The sequence below is a fragment of the Salvia splendens genome, chromosome 19 (genome assembly GCF_004379255.2).
Source record: "Salvia splendens isolate huo1 chromosome 19, SspV2, whole genome shotgun sequence".
Taxonomy (NCBI): Eukaryota; Viridiplantae; Streptophyta; class Magnoliopsida; order Lamiales; family Lamiaceae; genus Salvia; species Salvia splendens.
Genome location: NC_056050.1, coordinates 21,301,454 through 21,320,154, shown reverse-complemented (window position 1 = coordinate 21,320,154; position 18,701 = coordinate 21,301,454). Strand labels below are relative to the sequence as shown.

At 36.9% G+C, this 18,701-nt stretch overlaps 2 protein-coding genes and 1 pseudogene across 2 annotated transcripts; 1 reads left to right on the top strand and 2 right to left on the bottom strand.

Moving 5' to 3' along the window:
* Positions 1–785: 785 nt before the first annotated feature.
* LOC121778470 (protein JINGUBANG-like) lies at positions 786–2,693 on the bottom strand. The gene has a single exon (XM_042175826.1). It carries the CDS (start codon positions 2,306–2,308, stop codon positions 935–937), a length of 1,374 nt encoding a protein of 457 aa, XP_042031760.1. The 5' UTR covers positions 2,309–2,693; the 3' UTR covers positions 786–934.
* An 11,673-nt stretch (positions 2,694–14,366) lies between these two features.
* Positions 14,367–16,765, top strand: LOC121778629 (annotated as a pseudogene).
* LOC121778631 (E3 ubiquitin-protein ligase ATL42-like) lies at positions 16,757–18,221 on the bottom strand. The gene has a single exon (XM_042176015.1). The coding sequence runs from the start codon at positions 18,111–18,113 to the stop codon at positions 16,881–16,883; it is 1,233 nt and encodes a 410-aa protein (XP_042031949.1). The 5' UTR covers positions 18,114–18,221; the 3' UTR covers positions 16,757–16,880.
* Positions 18,222–18,701: the final 480 nt, after the last annotated feature.

Here is an 18,701-nt window from a genome sequence, read left to right as displayed (position 1 = left end):
TAAAAGTGATAGAAGAGTGTGATATAGTTGTTCTTGAGTTGTAATCTTCTTTCTAGCATACATCAATAAAGAGAGAAATCCATTCTTGCCCGTGGACGTAGGTTTGCCAAAACCGAACCACGTAAAACCTTCTTTGTGTTCTTTACATTGCGTTTTGGTATTGCTCCGATCATAACAGAGTGGAAAGCAATGGACGATGAAGGATCTTTGCCTCAACTCTTTGCTCTTGGTTTGTGAATTGGAAAAGGAGTGAATGTGTAGGAGACGGCTGGAAGAGCAGAATAGGGTAGAAATAAAAGTGATTGGGGGTTTATTTTTGGAGCAGATTCAATATTGGAGGAATAACGCGCGTAAGAGAGAGAAGAGGGATCTCTGCAGAATATATTTTTCAAAGAAAATTGTGATCAAGGAAAGTTTTGGCAACCAAGACAAGGAAAATGGGATTTAATTAAAATTGATTTGGGGTTCAATCCTTGTATTTTATTTAAATTGTGTAGTCACACTTTATTTTTAACAAGATTAGATTTTGTATTGTTTATTTAATTTATCGGATCCGACATAGAATTGGGTCCAATAAATATTCTTCAAATAAATGAATTATTAAAATATTTAACTTGTGATTTCACCATCACAATTTCGAGCTCATAAAATAAATAAATTCACCAAGTACCCATTGTACAAAAAGCCATGTCATGTAATAAATGAAATTGACTCGGTCAACGCATAGTCAAAACTCCAAATCAAAATAGGTATCAAGCATTTCAAAACCAAAATTCACTCGCCAATAAATCTACGGACTTCACGACATTAAAAGCATTAAATGTAAAAATTTTAAGGTTCATAAAATTAGGGTTCAAAAAATGGGGCATTACAAATATTATACAAAATAATCAAATAAATCAAAGAGCTTTGATGACTAAAATATCTAAAAAAATCAGTGAAACGGATCAGTACCAAGTTTCTTTTCCACCCACGAAGGGCTCAAAACCGGACTCGCCTTATACTCCCCTCCCTTCGCCGCCGTATCCACCGGCGGCGGCCGCCTCTGCGAAGCCTCCACCTCCTCCGGCATCACCTTAATCCTCCACACCTTAAACGTCTGGTCCAATCCTGCGCTATACAGCAGAAACCCCTTCACCACCACCTTCTCCACCTCCAGCGCCGCCGCGAGGCACTTCACCGGCCCCCGATGCGCGTCGAGCACCGCCAGGCACTCATGGAAACAGCTCCCCTCCTCCCTCCTCCATATCCTAATCGTCGTATCCTCCGATCCGCTGAAGATTAGCTTCTCAATCGCCGCCAAACACAGCACCGCGAATCTGTGCCCCTGCAGAAATCCGCCGTGGTTGAATCTCCCGGAGCTCCTCTCCTTCTCCCAGAAATTGATCACGCCGTCGGAGCTTCCGGAGTAGAGGAAGCACGACGACGACGACGCGCTCAGCGCCAGCGCGTTCACGGGGGACAGCTGGAACCGGAGCGTCATCGTCAGCGTGTGCGAGCTCTGGCCGTACACGCGGCGCCAGAGCTTCACGGCGCCGTCGGAGGAGCAGGTGAACACGCATCCGTCGTCCTCGTTGACCACGACCGCGTTCACCTGGTCCTCGTGGGCAGTGAAGGAGTCCACGCACCGCGCGTCGGACACGCGCCACGCCTTCACGGTGCGGTCCCACGACGCGGTGTAGAGGATCCCCTCCGCGTGGTTGTATGCCATGCATGAAATGTTGTCCCTGTGCTTGAAATTAGGGTTTCTCGAGAATGAAAAGAGGGATTTTGGTTTTGGGAATGTGGCGAATTTTTTCGCGTGGAAATTCTCCGCCGCCGCGGTGGAGAATGTCCAGGCGCGGACCTTGCGGTCCGCATGGGAGGTGAAGAGGGTGTTGCCGTGGGCGAGGATGGAGCGTACCTCGCCCGCGGCAGCGGAAGCCCTGAAGTGTCCGTGCTCGGTGCAGTGAGGCTGGAGCCAGGCGCGGACGCGGGAGCTCTCAGAGCCGGTGAAGACGAGGCCGTTGGAGACGGCGATGGAGAAGATGGTGCATTCTTGGCGGTGGAGGGAAGCGATGCAGTGGTAGAGGAGGGCGGGGGAGGGGGTTTGGTGGGGGGAGAGGCTCCATGGGGAGTCAGGGCTGGGGGGAGGGAGGAGGGAGTAGAAATTGGGGCTGGCTGCGGCGGAGGAGGATCGGGGCGGGCTGTAGAGGAGGTAGTCGTGGTGGTGGTCGTAGAGCTGGGGGAGGGATTTGAAGGAGGCGCGGGGCGGGGATTGGTGGGGTTTCACGGTGTCGCCGTCGTCGTAGAAGGTATAGCGGTCCATGGCTCTTGGGGAAGTGGGAGTGTTTTGGGGTGTTTGGAATTTATATGTGTTGATTATATAATTCACCTAATAATCTGACAAGCTGATTCATTATTCTGTTTTTGTAATCAGAATATATGACGTGAGACATAAATCAAACTTTTTGCGAAAGTAAAGTAAATAGTTTTGTAAAAGAAAAATATAAATTGAGACATTTTGGAGAAAGTAGGCTTATAAATGGCCGGGGACAAGAAGTAGGATTAGGCGTATTTTAATATTGTAAAAGCATAGGTAGCATATTGATATGAGAGTTGTGAATTGAAGAAGTTGGATATAGAATTTGGTATGGGTTGATTTCGAATTTAATTGGCATTGAAGATGTATCAGCTGTGGTAGGTAGTGGCGCAGTGCATATTTTGGTAAATGCTGATTCACGTAGCCTGCAACTGTCAATGTTGTTTGATTCTTCAATTTTATATTCACCTATTCTCTACTTTTAATAACACTATTTTTTTAATTACTAGGAGTAGTATTTGAGATTAAGGTACGAACTAACTTTATCAACGTCTTGGACCACATTTTTAGGTCGTGTCACGAAAACATCTTGATCCAGATTTTGAAACCACGTTTAAAACAATTGGACAATATATGGGTGTTCGGTTGGTAAGATTAAATCTCATGATTAAATATGTATCATGTTTGTTTCATAAGATTGAACCCTTCAACTTAATCCTAGATGGATAGTCTCATGATAATTAGTCATAGCCTCCCCCTCCAACTAAAATAATCCCACAACTTAATCCTAGATGGATAGTCTCATGATATTAGTCATGGCAACCGAACGCCACCGATATATATTAATATATCCCCCTAGCCTTAGTGTTCAAATGACAACGTCATTTAAGATGACACTATACCACCAATGACAACCATTAGATTTAGGAACATATTCAACCTTAGCCTGCCACGTGACAGACTTGATTGCCTATGTATCGTAGATTGCTTAATTATCTTTGATTTTGTATCGCAGATTCCTTAAAACCATATGCCGAGTTGCTTGCCTATGTATCGCAAATTGCTTGCCTAGATTGTCATTTTAACTATGGTGTCACCATAGTGCTTTGATTTCGTATCTCATATTACTTTGAACTATATGCCGAATTGATTGTCTATGTATCACATATTGCTTGTATATGTATTACAGATTGCATGTTATTTGTTGTCACGTTGTCACTTTAAAAGTGGTGTCACCCTAACGCACCCCTATCCCCCGATAGAAATGTTTTTTTTTGTATGATAATACTACTAATATTTAACTACCTACTTAGTGACAACTGACAACACCGCATGATGACTTCCATATATATAAAATTATCGAATATGTATACTAAACTAATAAAACAAAAATATTGTCGCCTCTATATATAATCCGATTCCAAGTATTCACTTTTTAGTTCAGAACTTATACGAAGATTGTACAAATAAATTAAACAAGTTTATATAATTAAAAAAGATTCATAGGCTCACTATATAACTATATAAGACCTTAACTACTCGTATAACCCATTTCCTATTTACTTTTGTCTTTCTTACTTCATCCGTCCATCAATTAATCATTTATTCATTTTAACTTGCATGTTTTTTTATAAAGTGAATGTTATAAAAATAAAAAATATATAACTCACATTCTATATTTTAATTATTTAAATTTTATAAAATCAAATAATTTCTTAAAACAGGGCATTTGTTATCAAAAGGATTGAGTGCTATTTTTCGTAAATCAGATTAATACCATGTCAATAAGCCCAATTAATTCAAGTTTACTCACTCATGCGAGTGTTCAGCCCTTGGACTATAGTGGCCCAATAGTAGAGTTTCTGCAGTGGCCCAACCAATTTTGAAATAGTGTGCTAATATCAGCTATCAAGTCATCCATTTCATTTTGATTATTTTTGGCAAATAAATAACATATTCCACTAATTCACTCTACTCATATTTTTAATATAAAATTAATATATATAAGTAAGATTCACATTCCACTAATTTTTTCTATCACTACCTTTCATAAATTCAAAACAATTGCTTAATTAAAACTCGAGCCGGTAAAATATCGAACAATTAGTGGTGAATGGATGAAGTATTTCTTAATTATTAGTAGTACATTTTTCACTGTCCCATTTTTAACTTTTTATCCATTTCGTATTTCATATATTTGTTACGTATTCCAATTAAAAAAATTTTCAATTTGAATTAAATTTAATTACAAAAAATTTATAGGTCAAAATCCTAAATTCCTAATACATGTGTGCGCATATTATCTCTGGTAGGGATGAACCGAAAACCGAATATTCAATCCGAACCAAACCAAAATTTTGAAATTCGGTTCGGTTTTTTCGGTTTTTCGATTCAGTTCGATTTTGAAAATACAAAAATTTTGATTTTTCGATTCGCTTCGTTTCGGGCGAAAAAAAAACCGAAAAACTGAATTTATATATATATATATATATATATATATATATATATATAGGGATGTATTCATTTCCTTTTCCTATATTTTCTCCTTTTTCCTTCTTAATATCAGCCATTAGATTAGAGAAATGGACGGTCAAGATCAACATTGGGTAATTAATCCCGTATTGCATTATTTGTCCTATTTTGTGCATTATGAGGGTACAATAGTAATCTAATAATGGCTGGAAACCGCTACGAATAATGCACCACATGGTCACGAGTAATGCATATAATTGCCTATATAATGCACAATATGTGAACTGCAATGCATACGAACAAGATGTGTTGTGTTATGATGTTTGACACACGTTTCTTGTTTCCCCTAAGGGTTTAATAAGCTTAGGGGCTAGGGTATAGTACGTAGACATGTATGTAATCTTCACATGGTAACGAGTAATGGATATAATTGACTATATAATGCACAATTTGTGAACTGCAATGCATACGAATAAGATGTGCTGTGTTATGATGTTTGACACACGTTTCTTGTTTCCCCTAAGGGTTTAATAAGCTTAGGGGCTAGGGTATAGTACGTACGCATTAATAACAAATTATAAAACGATACGAATAATTCACCAAATTGTCACGAGTAATGGATGTTATTAACTATATAATGCACAATATGTGAACTGCAATGCATACGAATAAGATGTACCATGTTATGATGTTTGACACACGTTTCTTGTTTCCCCTAAGGGTTTAATAAGCTTAGGGGCTAGGGTATAGTACGTAGACATTACTAAATGCACGTATGTAATCTTCAATCCGTTGATTAACCCATATACACAATACCTCTAATAATGCATAATATACTGAGATAATGACAATTAACAGCTACATAATGCACTACCTAAACCAAATAATGCACATACGTATATTCCAATAACAACAATTTGTTAGTAATGTCTACGTACTATACCCTAGCCCCTAAGCTTATTAAACCCTTAGGGGAAACAAGAAACGTGTGTCAAACATCATAACATGGTACATCTTATTCGTATGCATTGCAGTTCACATATTGTGCATTATATAGTTAATAACATCCATTACTCGTGACAATTTGATGAATTATTCGTATCGTTTTATAATTTGTTATTAATGCGTACGTACTATACCCTAGCCCCTAAGCTTATTAAACCCTTAGGGGAAACAAGAAACGTGTGTCAAACATCATAACACAGCACATCTTGTTCGTATGCATTGCAGTTCACAAATTGTGCATTATATAGTCCATTATATCCATTACTCGTTACCATGTGAAGATTACATACGTGTCTACGTACTATACCCTAGCCACTATGCTTATTAAACCCTTAGGGGAAACAAGAAACGTGTGTCCAAATATCATAACATGGTACATCTTATTCGTATGCATTGCAGTTCACATATTGTGCATTATATAGTCAATTATATTCATTACTCGTGACCATGTGGTGCATTATTCGCAGATACCAAAATGTGGCAGTTACTTTTCCGTCAAATGTCAATAATAACCCTGTAATGCATACAACCACCTTCTATAATGCAACACGGAACCAGTTTTATATAATGAATCTGATCCGTTGATGCCTTAGATCTAACGCGTAATATTAAGAAGGAAAAAGGATCTAAGATGTGAAAAGGAGAATAACGCTCCCCTATATATATATAAATATATATATATATATATTTATATTCTTTTAATATATTCTACTATAGGGGTGCGTTAAAATGACAACACCTCTTAAAGTGACACTGTGACATCACGTATCCTGTAATATTATAAACGCTACACTACAATATCTATAGATTGCAATCTAGCGTATTGGATATTGCAGATGGGAAAAAATTGGAGTCTAGCGTATTGGATATTGCAGGCCGAGAAAATTTACCCTTGAGCATTTTTTATGATTGCCACATGACAACTGATTATTCGTCCATGTGTACAAATGATTGGCTAGGAATGTTGGTATTGTGTTACTTTAAGAGGTGTTGTCATTTTAATACAAACCTTTTAATATATATATATATATATATATATATATATATATATTAGTAGGGGTGCATTATAATGATAACCCCAATTTCCGTAATAACCCTATAACTAAATCTGGACCACACATTTTTAAAATCACGTGGTCTAGATTCAAACTTAGATTTACTTCATAAAAAAAAGCGCGGGGGTAAATATGTCATTTCGCTCATGATAAAATTTACGTATCCAAATTTCGCTCATTAATTTCTGAATTTCGCTCATTTTATCATTTTATCAGTCAGTCAAAAGTATCATTTTATCAACTCAGAGTATCATTCTATCCGGCAAAACTATCATTCTATGAAATAAACCTATCATTTTGTCACAAAGCAGTAAACGTATCATTTTATCAACTCAGAGTATCATTTTTATAAGGTTACTGTCATTTTACCCATTTTACTGAACACTCGCATGAGTGAGTAAACATGAATTAATTGGGCTCAGAGTATCATTCTATTCGGCAAGACTATCATTCTATGCAATAAACCTAACATATATCATTTTATCAGTCAGTCAAAAGTATCATTTTATCAACTCAGAGTATCATTCTATCCGACAAAACTAATAATTAAGAAATACTTCATCCATTCACCACTAATTGTTCGATATTTTACCGGCTCGAGTTTTAATTAAGCAATTGTTTTGAATTTATGAAAGGTAGTGATAGAAAAAATTAGTGCAATGTGAATCTTACTTATATATATTAATTTTATATTAAAAATATGAGTAGAGTGAATTAGTGGAAGATGTTATTTATTTGCCAAAAATAATTAAAATGAAATGGATGACTTGATAGCTGATATAAGCACACTATTTCAAAATTGGTTGGGACACTGCAGAAACTCTACTATTGGGCCACTATAGTCCAAGGGCTGAACACTCGCATGAGTGAGTAAACTTGAATTAATTGGGCTCAGAGTATCATTCTATCCGGCAAAACTATCATTCTATGCAATAAACCTAACATATATCATTTTATCAGTTTATCATTTTATCAGTCAGTCAAAAGTATCATTTTATCAACTCAGAGTATCATTCTATCCGGCAAAACTATCATTCTATGAAATAAACCTATCATTTTGTCACAAAGCAGTAAACTTATCATTTTATCAACTCAGAGTATCATTTTTATAAGGTTACTGTCATTTTATCCGCTTAGATTATCATTTTATCAGGTAAAACTGTAAAAGTATCATTTTATTAAACAAAAATGTCATTTTATACACCAAAAATACTTATCATTCTATCGGTTGAAAGTATCATTCTACCCGGCAAAACTATCATTCTATCGGCTGAAAGTATCATTCTATCCGGCAAAACTATCATTTTATGCAGTAAACCTAACATTTATAAGCTAAAAGTATCATTTTATCAACTCAGAGTATCATTCTATCCGGAAAAACTATCATTCTATGCAATAAACCTAACATATATCATTTTATCATTTTATCATTTTATTAGTCAGTCAAATTAAAGTATCATTCTATCCGGCAAAACTATCATTCTATGCAATAAACCTATCATTTTATCATAAAGCAGTAAACGTATCATTTTATCAACTCAGAGTATCATTTTTATAAGGTTACTGTCATTTTATCCGCTTAGATTATCATTTTATCAGGTAAAAGTATCATTTTATACACCAAAAATACCTATCATTCTATCGGCTGAAAGTATCATTCTACCCGGCAAAAATATCATTCTATCGGCTGAAAGTATCATTCTATCCGGAAAAACTATCATTCTATGCAATAAACCTAACATATATCATTTTATCAGTCGGTCAAAAGTATCATTTTATCAACTCAGAGTATCATTCTATCCGGCAAAACTATCATTCTATGCAATAAACCTATCATTTTATCATTTTATCAGTCAGTCAAAAGTATCATTTTATCAACTCAGAGTATCATTCTATACGGCAAAACTATCATTCTATGCAATAAACTTAACATATATCATTTTATCATTTTACGTGATATTTGGCGAAATTCAGAAATTAAATGAGGGAAATGACATATTATCATTTTATCAACTCAGAGTATCATTCTATCCGGCAAAACTATCATTCTATGCAATAAACCTAACATATATCATTTTATCATTTTACGTGATATTTGGCGAAATTCAGAAATTAAATGAGGGAAATGACATATTTACCCCCGCGCTTTTTTTATGAAGTAAATCTAAGTTTGAATCTGAACCACAAGATTAGAAAATATGTGTGGTCCAGATTTGGTTATAGGGTTATTACGTGATTTGAGGGTTATTATATGATCACAACTCTATATTAGTATATATAAAATAATTAAATTACATATATATATATATTAATATTTTTTTCGGGTTTTTTTGGTTTTGTTCGGTTTTTTTAAGTTTGGTTTCGGTTTTTCGGGTTCGATTCGATTTGAATTTTGAACTAAATTCAGTTTTTCAGTTTGATTCGGTTTTGGCAAAAAATCGAATCGAAACCCGAATGCTCACCCCTAATCTCTGGATGGAAAAATATTTGTAAAAAGTTTAAGTGCGCGACATCTAAACTAAAAATTCGTCACCGCAATATATTTGGTGAATACGGTAAAATCAAATTACAGGATATAAACATAAAAAATATTAATCCATCCATCACACTTTAAGTGGAGCATTTCTATTCCGACACAAGAATTTATTTTTTGTTGTTTTGCGGGTTAAGTGGAGAGAATAAAGTAAGAGATAGGAAAAAAAGTAGAGAGAGTGATGTTTTTATTTTTAGAAATATACTCCCTCTGTCCCTTAAATTTAGTCTCACCTTTGACCGGGCACGAATTTTTAAAAATGTAATGAAAAGTGAGTTGAAAAAGTTAGTGGAATGTGAGTCTTACTTTTATATATTAATTTTATAATAAAATGTGAATATGAATGAGTTAGTGGAATATGAGGTCCATGACAAAAATTGGTAAAAACTGAAATGAGACAAATTTTGTGGGACGTACGGAAATGGATAAATGCGACAAACTTTCAGGGACAGAGGGAGTATCATTTAGAATGAGTCATTCCAAAAAGAAAAATAGTTCACTTAGAATGGACATCGAAAGAATATAATAGAATACTCCCTCCATCCCAAGGAAGATGACCCTTTTCTTGGGCGTAACATGATTTTATGTAGCTTTATTTTGTATGTTGATTGGATAGAGTAAATTAAGCGAGAGAGAATAAAGTAGAGATAAAAAGTGTTTCTATTTTTTGTAATGGATCATCTTGAGTGGGACAAATTAAAATGAAAATGAATCATTTTCAATGAAACGGTTGAAATATTTCTTATGTGAACAAAGTTAGAGAAGAAAGGTATGATTTCTAGAACATTATTGTGCATTAATTACATCAACTAATTTGAGTTGTCATAGCTTTCACACTATATCTTTATTGAGTTATTATTACCTGGATTTTTCTATTTTCTGTCTTCTAGCTAGCTCATGGATTTTCCTTTCATTTTCCTCGTTGTTACAAAGACCTAGAAAATTTTAAGGGATATTTTCACATATGGAGTATATATCTTAGCTCTTGAAGAGTCCGGAGTCCGGAGTCCGGAGTCCGAATACAACTATATCTGGTTTAATTTAACTCCTTCAATTCCTCTTTAAATATCTCATTTCATTTTTATTTTTATTATTATTTGTTAGTAATCGGACTCTGATACCAGTTTGTTGTGCCTGTCTGAAGATGTTATCATCGAAGTTGTTGAGCAGGAGACTGCTGCTGCCCTTTGGACGAAGTTGGAGAGTCTTTATATGACGAAGTCTCTAACCAACAAGTTGCTCCTGAAGCTACGTTTGTTTCGATTACGCAATTAGGAAGGTATGCCCCTTCGGATCATCTGGAAAATTTGAACAAAATTTTGCTGGATTTGCGTAATATTGATGTCATGAGCTGTTAGTTGCCCCTGGAGGGCAAATTTGGGGCAAAGATGAAGAAGTTTGTCTGTTTGGTATTATGATGATGCATTTGGAAGGAGGATTCAAGTCAAGGTGGAGATTTGTTAGTATGCCTTGAATTTGTCTCCTAATTAGGATAGGATTATGTTTCCTAATTGGGATAGACTTATTTTCCTAATTAGGATAGCATCTCGTGTGAGCCTATTTATATGTGAGTAGAGCACATAATTCTATGATCGTAATCTTAAATCTGTAACAGCAGTCATAATACAATTTGTTCTCCGTTTTTGCCCGTGGACGTAGCCAATTGGCGAACCACGTAAATTCTATGTCTCTTTACGTTCTTTCGTTTGTCAATTACATATTTACTCTATTTTGTCACAACATTATTATTTTTAAATAAATCTCATATTAGACAAGCTCTTTCTTTACTATTATTTATTATAAAAGTCACACTTTTAATATTTTAATATCATTTTTTTACTCAGTTTCTTTTATGTTTCAATTTCATATCGAATCAAAGTAGGACATTTGAACTAAGAGAGTATATAGTGTAATTAGGAAAATGAAAAATAATTACATGGATCATTACGCAAATATACGGTATTACTCCTTCCGTTTTTTAAAAATAGCAACTATTTTCATTTTGGGACGTTCCTTAAAAATAGAAACTTTAGAATTTTTCTATTTTAGAACATGGACCCCACAATCCACTAACTCTACTTTCATTATTTTTTCTTTTTCTCTTTTTTACTTTACTCATTTTTCTTTTCTTCTGTCTTACTTTACCAATTGTGCCTTAAAACTTGTGTTATTTCAAATGTTTTTATTTTTTTTTGAATACGGAGGGAGTATGAAACAGTAAAATTAGAAGAGGTCAATTTTCCAGTTTTATGCCATTTTGGAATGTCTTTTTTTTTTCTTTTCAGTTGAGATAACTATTTTTGGTAAACTTTGTTTTCATCGCAATAGCCACACCAGTATTACCTGTAAAAAGAGTCGTGTATTTAAATTCACGATTTTTCAATTATGAGCCCACTTAAAATTCTTTAGGCTAAACATGATTTAGAAAAGCATGAAAATCGTCAGATATATCTTATAGCTAATAGACTCCATTATTCATTAATAAGTAGTTGTATATGATTGATTGAATGTCAACCGAATAAAGTCCACGATCCACACACTAGAGGTGTATATTAGTATATGTAGGGGGCGTTCGGTTTGCAAGATTATATCCGAGATTAAATTTGTAGTGTGTTTGGTTCATGAGATTCAATCCTACAATTCAATTCTAGATGGATAATCATGGGATAATTAGTCATAGGGAACCCCTATGACTAAAATAATCTCACAACTCAATCCTAGATTTTATCTTGGTATTATTTTATCTTGAAAACCGAACATCACCGTAGAAGATAAAGACTTCAACTCACAAATTCCACTAAATCTAAAAATAATCTTGAGGAAATTTGGTGGAAATTACAGAAATGATTGATCACAAAAGCAAGAAGAGGAAGAAGAAAGAAAGAAAGAAGAATATCTGACTTAAATGGAACTTATATAATTATTAATAACCATGTTTGACTTAGATCTTTGCCGACTTTGCCATCAATATTCAACTTATTTCTATTAAAGCAAATATCACAGTTTTCTCTTCTTTATTTCATGTATCGGAATCGGACTTTTTGGTTAGATTCATACTATAAATTATTTCATTTTTCCTTGTGGTAACTAGCGTGAAATGGATTGTTATTCAGGCTGAGAACTAAAAATTTATGAATTATGATAATTTTTAGTTTTATATATAGTAACAATTATCAACTTTGATTGATTATATAATTTTACTTAAGTTCATTTTTGAATTGCTTACTCAGGCTTGGAGGAACATATATGCAAGTATATAATTAAATATACTAGTTCATACAGTGTATACTTCAAGATGAATTAAATTAAAGATTAATGATAATCAGCTTAAACATGCATGCTAAGAAATTCAAAACTCTTAATTACTACAAGGTGGGAATTATTTTAGTACGAAAGTTAATTATTAGCAACTGACATATATAACCTACTCCATCTTTCTCATAAAAATATGGGCAACTAAAATAACACGGAAATTAATATACAATTGATAAAGTAAGAAAGACGAAGAGAAGAGTAGTTAAAGTTAGTGGATAGTGAAATTGATATTATTTTTAGTGTTTAATGAGTTGTAATGGTGATATATATGAGTAATGAGTTCGAAACAACTTTCATAAATAAAAATGCCGATATGTTTTTGGGATTGACGAAAATAAGAAATGCACATACTTTTATGGGAGTGAGGGAGTATAAAATATGCCCACCTAGCCATCTTATAAGTTATAACCATAACACAGCACGTATATATTATTATAATGTTATATTTTTGAAAAGGAGATATTTCAGTTTATTAAAAGAAAAATAAAAAGAAAGCCCACAGTTAAAATTAGGCAGCCGTAAACTAATTATAATGTATAGTCCCATGAAACTTGTGCTAGTACATGCCAAACACTGCTCTGATGACATAGATAGTATATTAAATTCGATTATCAAATATAAACGTATAATTTTAAGGAAATGATACGCTATATGTCTTATGTAAACTTTTATGTGAGCATTTTCCTCATTTAAATCATGTTTTACATGGTTTATTTTATTTTATATATATAGTAAAGTTTTAATATATTAAAAAAATATTATTGAAATTTTTAATTTTATAAAATTTATAAAAATCAAAGCTAATTTGTTATTTTATTCATTTAATTTGTAACAAAGCACATATATATGTATAATCGGTCAAACACATGCATGTAAAAAATGTTGGAATGGTGCCCAGTCAATACAGTTTAATTGGGTTATACGAGTGACAAAAGTTTAAATTTTATGAAATGAAATGGTGTAGAACGATCTACGTTCTGAGTAAATAATCGTTATATGTTCGCTTTTTCCAAATTGACTCAAAGTGAATAAAAGATAGGGAATTAAAATTTCTTAAGAAAGTACTACTCCTATTTAAGAAATTTTATCAATAATTATGTCAGCAAGTGACGGGTTGTGAAGTCCAATGCATGCCACCACCGGTCACCAGACGACATGCGCTTGGATCGAGCCTAACTTAACTTTTGTACCATAGTAACACATCAATTACATTTACACTCTATTCAATTTCTACATCTGCATGAATGACAACATTATTTCGAGCAGGCTTTGTGAGATTATTTTAGTCATAGGGGGTTAACTATGACTAATTATTCCATGATTATCTATCTAGGATTGAGTTGTGAGGTTGAATCTCATGAACCAAACGCACTATAAATTTAATCTCGGGTACAATCTTGCAAATCGAACACCCTCTGAGTTAAGTATGGTAGTTATTCCACATATCTTCACACCATGTTATACATAATACGAAGACATCCAACTTCATTTAATCAAATTATAATACGTTGTCTCATAAAGTCTTCTTTTTATCAAATTAAAACACCAACAAACTCCAAAAAGGTTGCAGTTTGCGACATGTCTCCGAACCCTCCTAGTCATTTCCCCTTGTGGAAAAAACCATGCATTAATCGAACAATATAAATACTTCCACACATCCACAGCCACGAGCCATAGCTCCGCCATGGACCGCCGCCTCCGAGAATCCGTGACGCGCGGCGACGTCCAGGCTCTCCGAAAACTGATCCATCTCGACCAGAACCTGATGAAGCAATCCTCTTTAGGGTCCCAAAGCAACACCATTCTCCACCTCGCGGCCATGCTCGGCCACGTGGACTACGCGGCCGAGGTAGTGGCCGCGTGGCCGGAGATGGCCGCGGCTGAGAACGCGGAGCTGGAGACGCCGCTGCACCAGGCGTCCAGACAAGGCCACCTCGAGATCGTGAAGCTGCTGCTGGACACCGATCCGTGGCTGGCCTACAAGCTCAATTCAAGAAACGAGAGCGTCTTCTTCGCCGCCTGCCAGCGCGGCTGCCTTCTCGCCGCGAAGCATCTCGCCGAGAGCTTCCCTGCCCTGCTCATGCTGGAGTTGGATATGGAGCTCACTTCCCTTCATGTTGCTGCTTCTTCTGGTTATACAGGTCCATTATAAGTTGCTCGTTTTATGGTTAGATCATCGACTGCACATTATGTTTGATACTGTCTGCTTTGGGCTAAGTTGGCACATAGTATTTGTTTTTGGGTCACTTTTAAAAGGACTCAAACGAATTGGGGTTAAACAACACTTATATACTGCTTTCAACTTCCTTCATTCTTCCGATGTGGGAAATTCAACAAATCGTTCCTCAAACGAGGCACATTTGAATTTGAAATTTTTTTGTATGTAAAAAAGTGATTCACTTAAGTGGGACGACCCGAAAAGGAAAACGAGGCACGTTTACTAGAATGGTTTGTTTCTTGAAAAAAGTATAGGTGAGATATGGATAACAAGTTAGTTATATGTCCTAATAGAAAAAAAAAAGAGACTAATAGAAGAAAAAAAGTTGTTTGTGTTGGATGAATTGGGTGGGTATGATATGCTGTTTGGTGGTACAGAGATAGTGAAGGAGATTGTGAATCGACAGCCGGATTTGGCATGGAGAAGGAGCCCCCAAGGATGGACTCCTCTGCACCTAGCCTGCAGCAAGGGCAATCTTGAGATAACAAGGGAGCTTGTGAAGCTGGACTCTGATCTCTGCTTGATCCAAGACGGAGAGGGGCGTACCCCTCTCCATTGCGCTGCTATCAAGGGCCGGATTAACATAATAGACGAGATCCTCTCTCTCAGCCTCGAGCTCTTCGAGGCCACCACCAAAAATGGGGAGACTGTCCTGCACTTGGCTGTGAAGAACAATCAGTATGAAGTTGTCAAGTACTTAACCGAGTCTCTCAACATGACTAAGCTTCTTAATATGCAAGAAAACGACGGAAACACTGTCTTGCACTTGGCTACTGCTGGGAAACTAACTGCGGTGAGTAAATCTTGATGTTTTTTTTTTTTTTTATCATTTGTGGTTGTGGGATTGTCTCAAAGTTGTGTCTTTTTATGGCTTTTAGATGGTAATATATCTGCTTAAAATCGGGATCGAGGTGAATTGCTTGAATGGGAAGGGATACACAGCTCTGGATGTGGTCGAATCGGATGCAAGTAACTCGGGTGTTCTGGCTATCGTGCCTGCATTGGTTGAGGCGGGAGCGAAGAGGTGTGATCAGCTCTCTCCTATGATGAGAGACATCCAGCAGTTAGTCGAGTCGAGTTCTAGAAGGTTCAGTGAGGTTAGCCATAGGAAGTCACTGCCTTGGCCTAATACAACTCCACAGAACCAACGCCATCGCTGCAAGAATCGCCACAGAGCTAGTAAGCTGGAGCTGCAGAACGAGGGGCTGAGGAACGCGAGAAAGACTGTGACCATCGTTGCAGTCTTGATTGCAACCGTGACATTTGCTGCGGGGATCAACCCCCCTGGCGGATTCAGCCAAGACAATGGGAAGGCTCTGAGGGGGGACAGGGCTGCTTTCAAGGTGTTCATGGTCTGCAACATAGCTGCGTTGTTTCTGTCCGTGGGCGTGGTGAACCTGCTGGTGAGCATCATCCCCATCACGAGGAGGACGATGATGAAGCTCATGAGCGCCACGCACAAGGTGATGTGGCTGTCCACGTTGTTCATGACAGCAGCCTACATAGCTGCTATATGGCTCGTTGGGTTTCGGTGGAGCTGCTGGTGTTCGGAGGTGGGTGCTCGTCTGTGGTGTTCTCCGGGCTTGCTTGGCTGCTGGTCAGACATTGGTACAATAAGTATAAATGGAGGAAGGCGAAGCTCAAGAGGATTAAGGAGGAAAGCCCGCATAGCAGCGTTAGCCGTGTTGATGAGCTGAGGATGATGAGAAGGAATCATGATAGTAGTACTAATTCAGATGTAGACAGCTCAGATCATGGCTATCATTTGTACTAGTTTTTCTGTTTTTGACAGAAAACAGTTTGCTTTTAGTTGTTGTATAAGTGATGCAGTTTGTGTAGATTGAGATAACCGAGCTTTTATGTAGTCGAATGCAAGTATATATAACATCGAAAAAGTGTCATGAACTTCTAGATACAGTTTTTGTGCCAACTATGATCTATTTGGTGTTAACAAAAGTGAATAAAAGATGCAGGATGAACTCAGACATCCACCGTAGGTTGTCTGGCATCCGAGCTCATTTCTTGACCGGAAAACCACTGAATGGTTCTCCTAGCAATAGGCAACCAAAGCCTTCTAACTTTGTCATCTCTTTCTGAATTCACTGAAGTTGAGAATCCACTGATTCTGTTGCTACTTGAGTTCAATTCTGTGAACCTCGACACGTTTGTGATTTCAGACATCGATCTTTTCTGGGACGGATCCAATGAGTTAGACATCACGGCAGAGTCCAAATCAATATTGGGATATCCAGAGGTTTCACCAGAGCTAGTAATTTCAGCTCTTGTAACAATCTTGGACTCAAACAGCCTCTTCCTCTCCATATCCTCCTTGATCTTCGAGATATGCTCTTTGGCTGCATCCTCGTTGTTGAATCTCCCACTCATGGACAGCCCTTTTCCCTCCATGACACTCAGCATCTCGGAGCTGAGAGACATCAGGTCCGAGGAGTTGACATCGCTCCACCTGCTCTTGTGTATGACATCTGATACAATGATCCTATGCTTGACATTGTGCAGATTCTGCGTTCCATCGCTCTGATTCTTGAATTCTTGAATCAATGGATCGTCTCTCCTCCCTCTAGCTAACTTCTGTAGTGTGTGGGCAAGGTTGAACCTCATTGACCTCCCTTGACTTTGCTCTCTTTGTATGAAGAACTCAAGATTAGGCTCCTCCCTCGAGCTGCTCGGGCATCTGAAGCTGCTGCTGTATCTCAAGCTCTTGATGTCTCCTGCATCGAACTTGTTCCTGCAGAGGGGGCAGCTGGAGTGATTCTCCAGCCATATGTCGATGCAGCTCATGTGGAAGGCGTGCCGGCATTTAGGCAGGAGACGAAGGAGCTCCGTGTCTTCAAATCTTGAGAGGCACACGGCACATTCTAAGCCTTCTTTCGAGCCTCTGAGTGAGGAGAACCTGAAGAATGGGAGTGACTCTATGATGGTTTTGTCTACACCTGAGAACCGGGCTCTTGATCCAACCGCCCCGTTAGGGCCCTGTATCAGATCAGACGGCTCGGATCTGATTCTGTGGCAGAACTTGGCATATGCCAGAATGAGGAAAGTGAGGCAGAACATGATGGATAGGACTACTAGCACAACTGGCATGCTCGGACGGAGTGGATTTACGTCGCTTATATCGCGCTCGTTGGTTGTGTTTTGAGCTTCCACACATATCACCAAGGACAGGACAGCAATCAGCTGTCTCAGATGAACCATTTTAGATGGATCTTTTCTCCAAATTTATCAATACTTTGCTTCACTCTTAGTAAGTTTGATGCAGTGCTATTCTTGATCATGAGTTGAAGAGATTATGTCAAGTCAAATTTAGTTATTAGTGATGATGATGCCTTTGGTTTACTCTTGGATCTTTCTGTCACCTAAATCATATGTTTAATTTATTTTCAAGAAAGCATCTTTGATTGATTGATGATGCCATTATCTTGTTGAAACAAGAAGCCAAGATGTTACTTTCAAATGAGGGCTTTTTGTATATTTTAATAGGAATTGCTGTCTGTTTTTTGACCATAAAAACCATACTCTTATTTGTTACACCATTCTTTGTCAACTCTCCATTATTGAATTCTTAAATTATATCATGTTGAGAATTGAAAACTGCTGCAGATGTAGCTTTCAGTGATTATATAATTTTTGTTTTCATACACAAAAAGACAATGCAATAAACAAATGCAACTATCGCCAATTGCCTAATAATTTGTCTAAATGGTCACTGGTTTACTAGCCCATTGACTCGCACACTACGTCCGTGTTCTAAGGTGGTTGAATCGAGAGCCAGCATTGCACGGA

Excerpts from the sequence above, each read along its gene's own strand:
- LOC121778631 (XM_042176015.1), bottom strand. The coding sequence starts at position 18,113 with ATGGTTCATCTGAGACAGCTGATTGCTGTCCTGTCCTTGGTGATATGT.
- LOC121778470 (XM_042175826.1), bottom strand. The coding sequence starts at position 2,308 with ATGGACCGCTATACCTTCTACGACGACGGCGACACCGTGAAACCCCAC.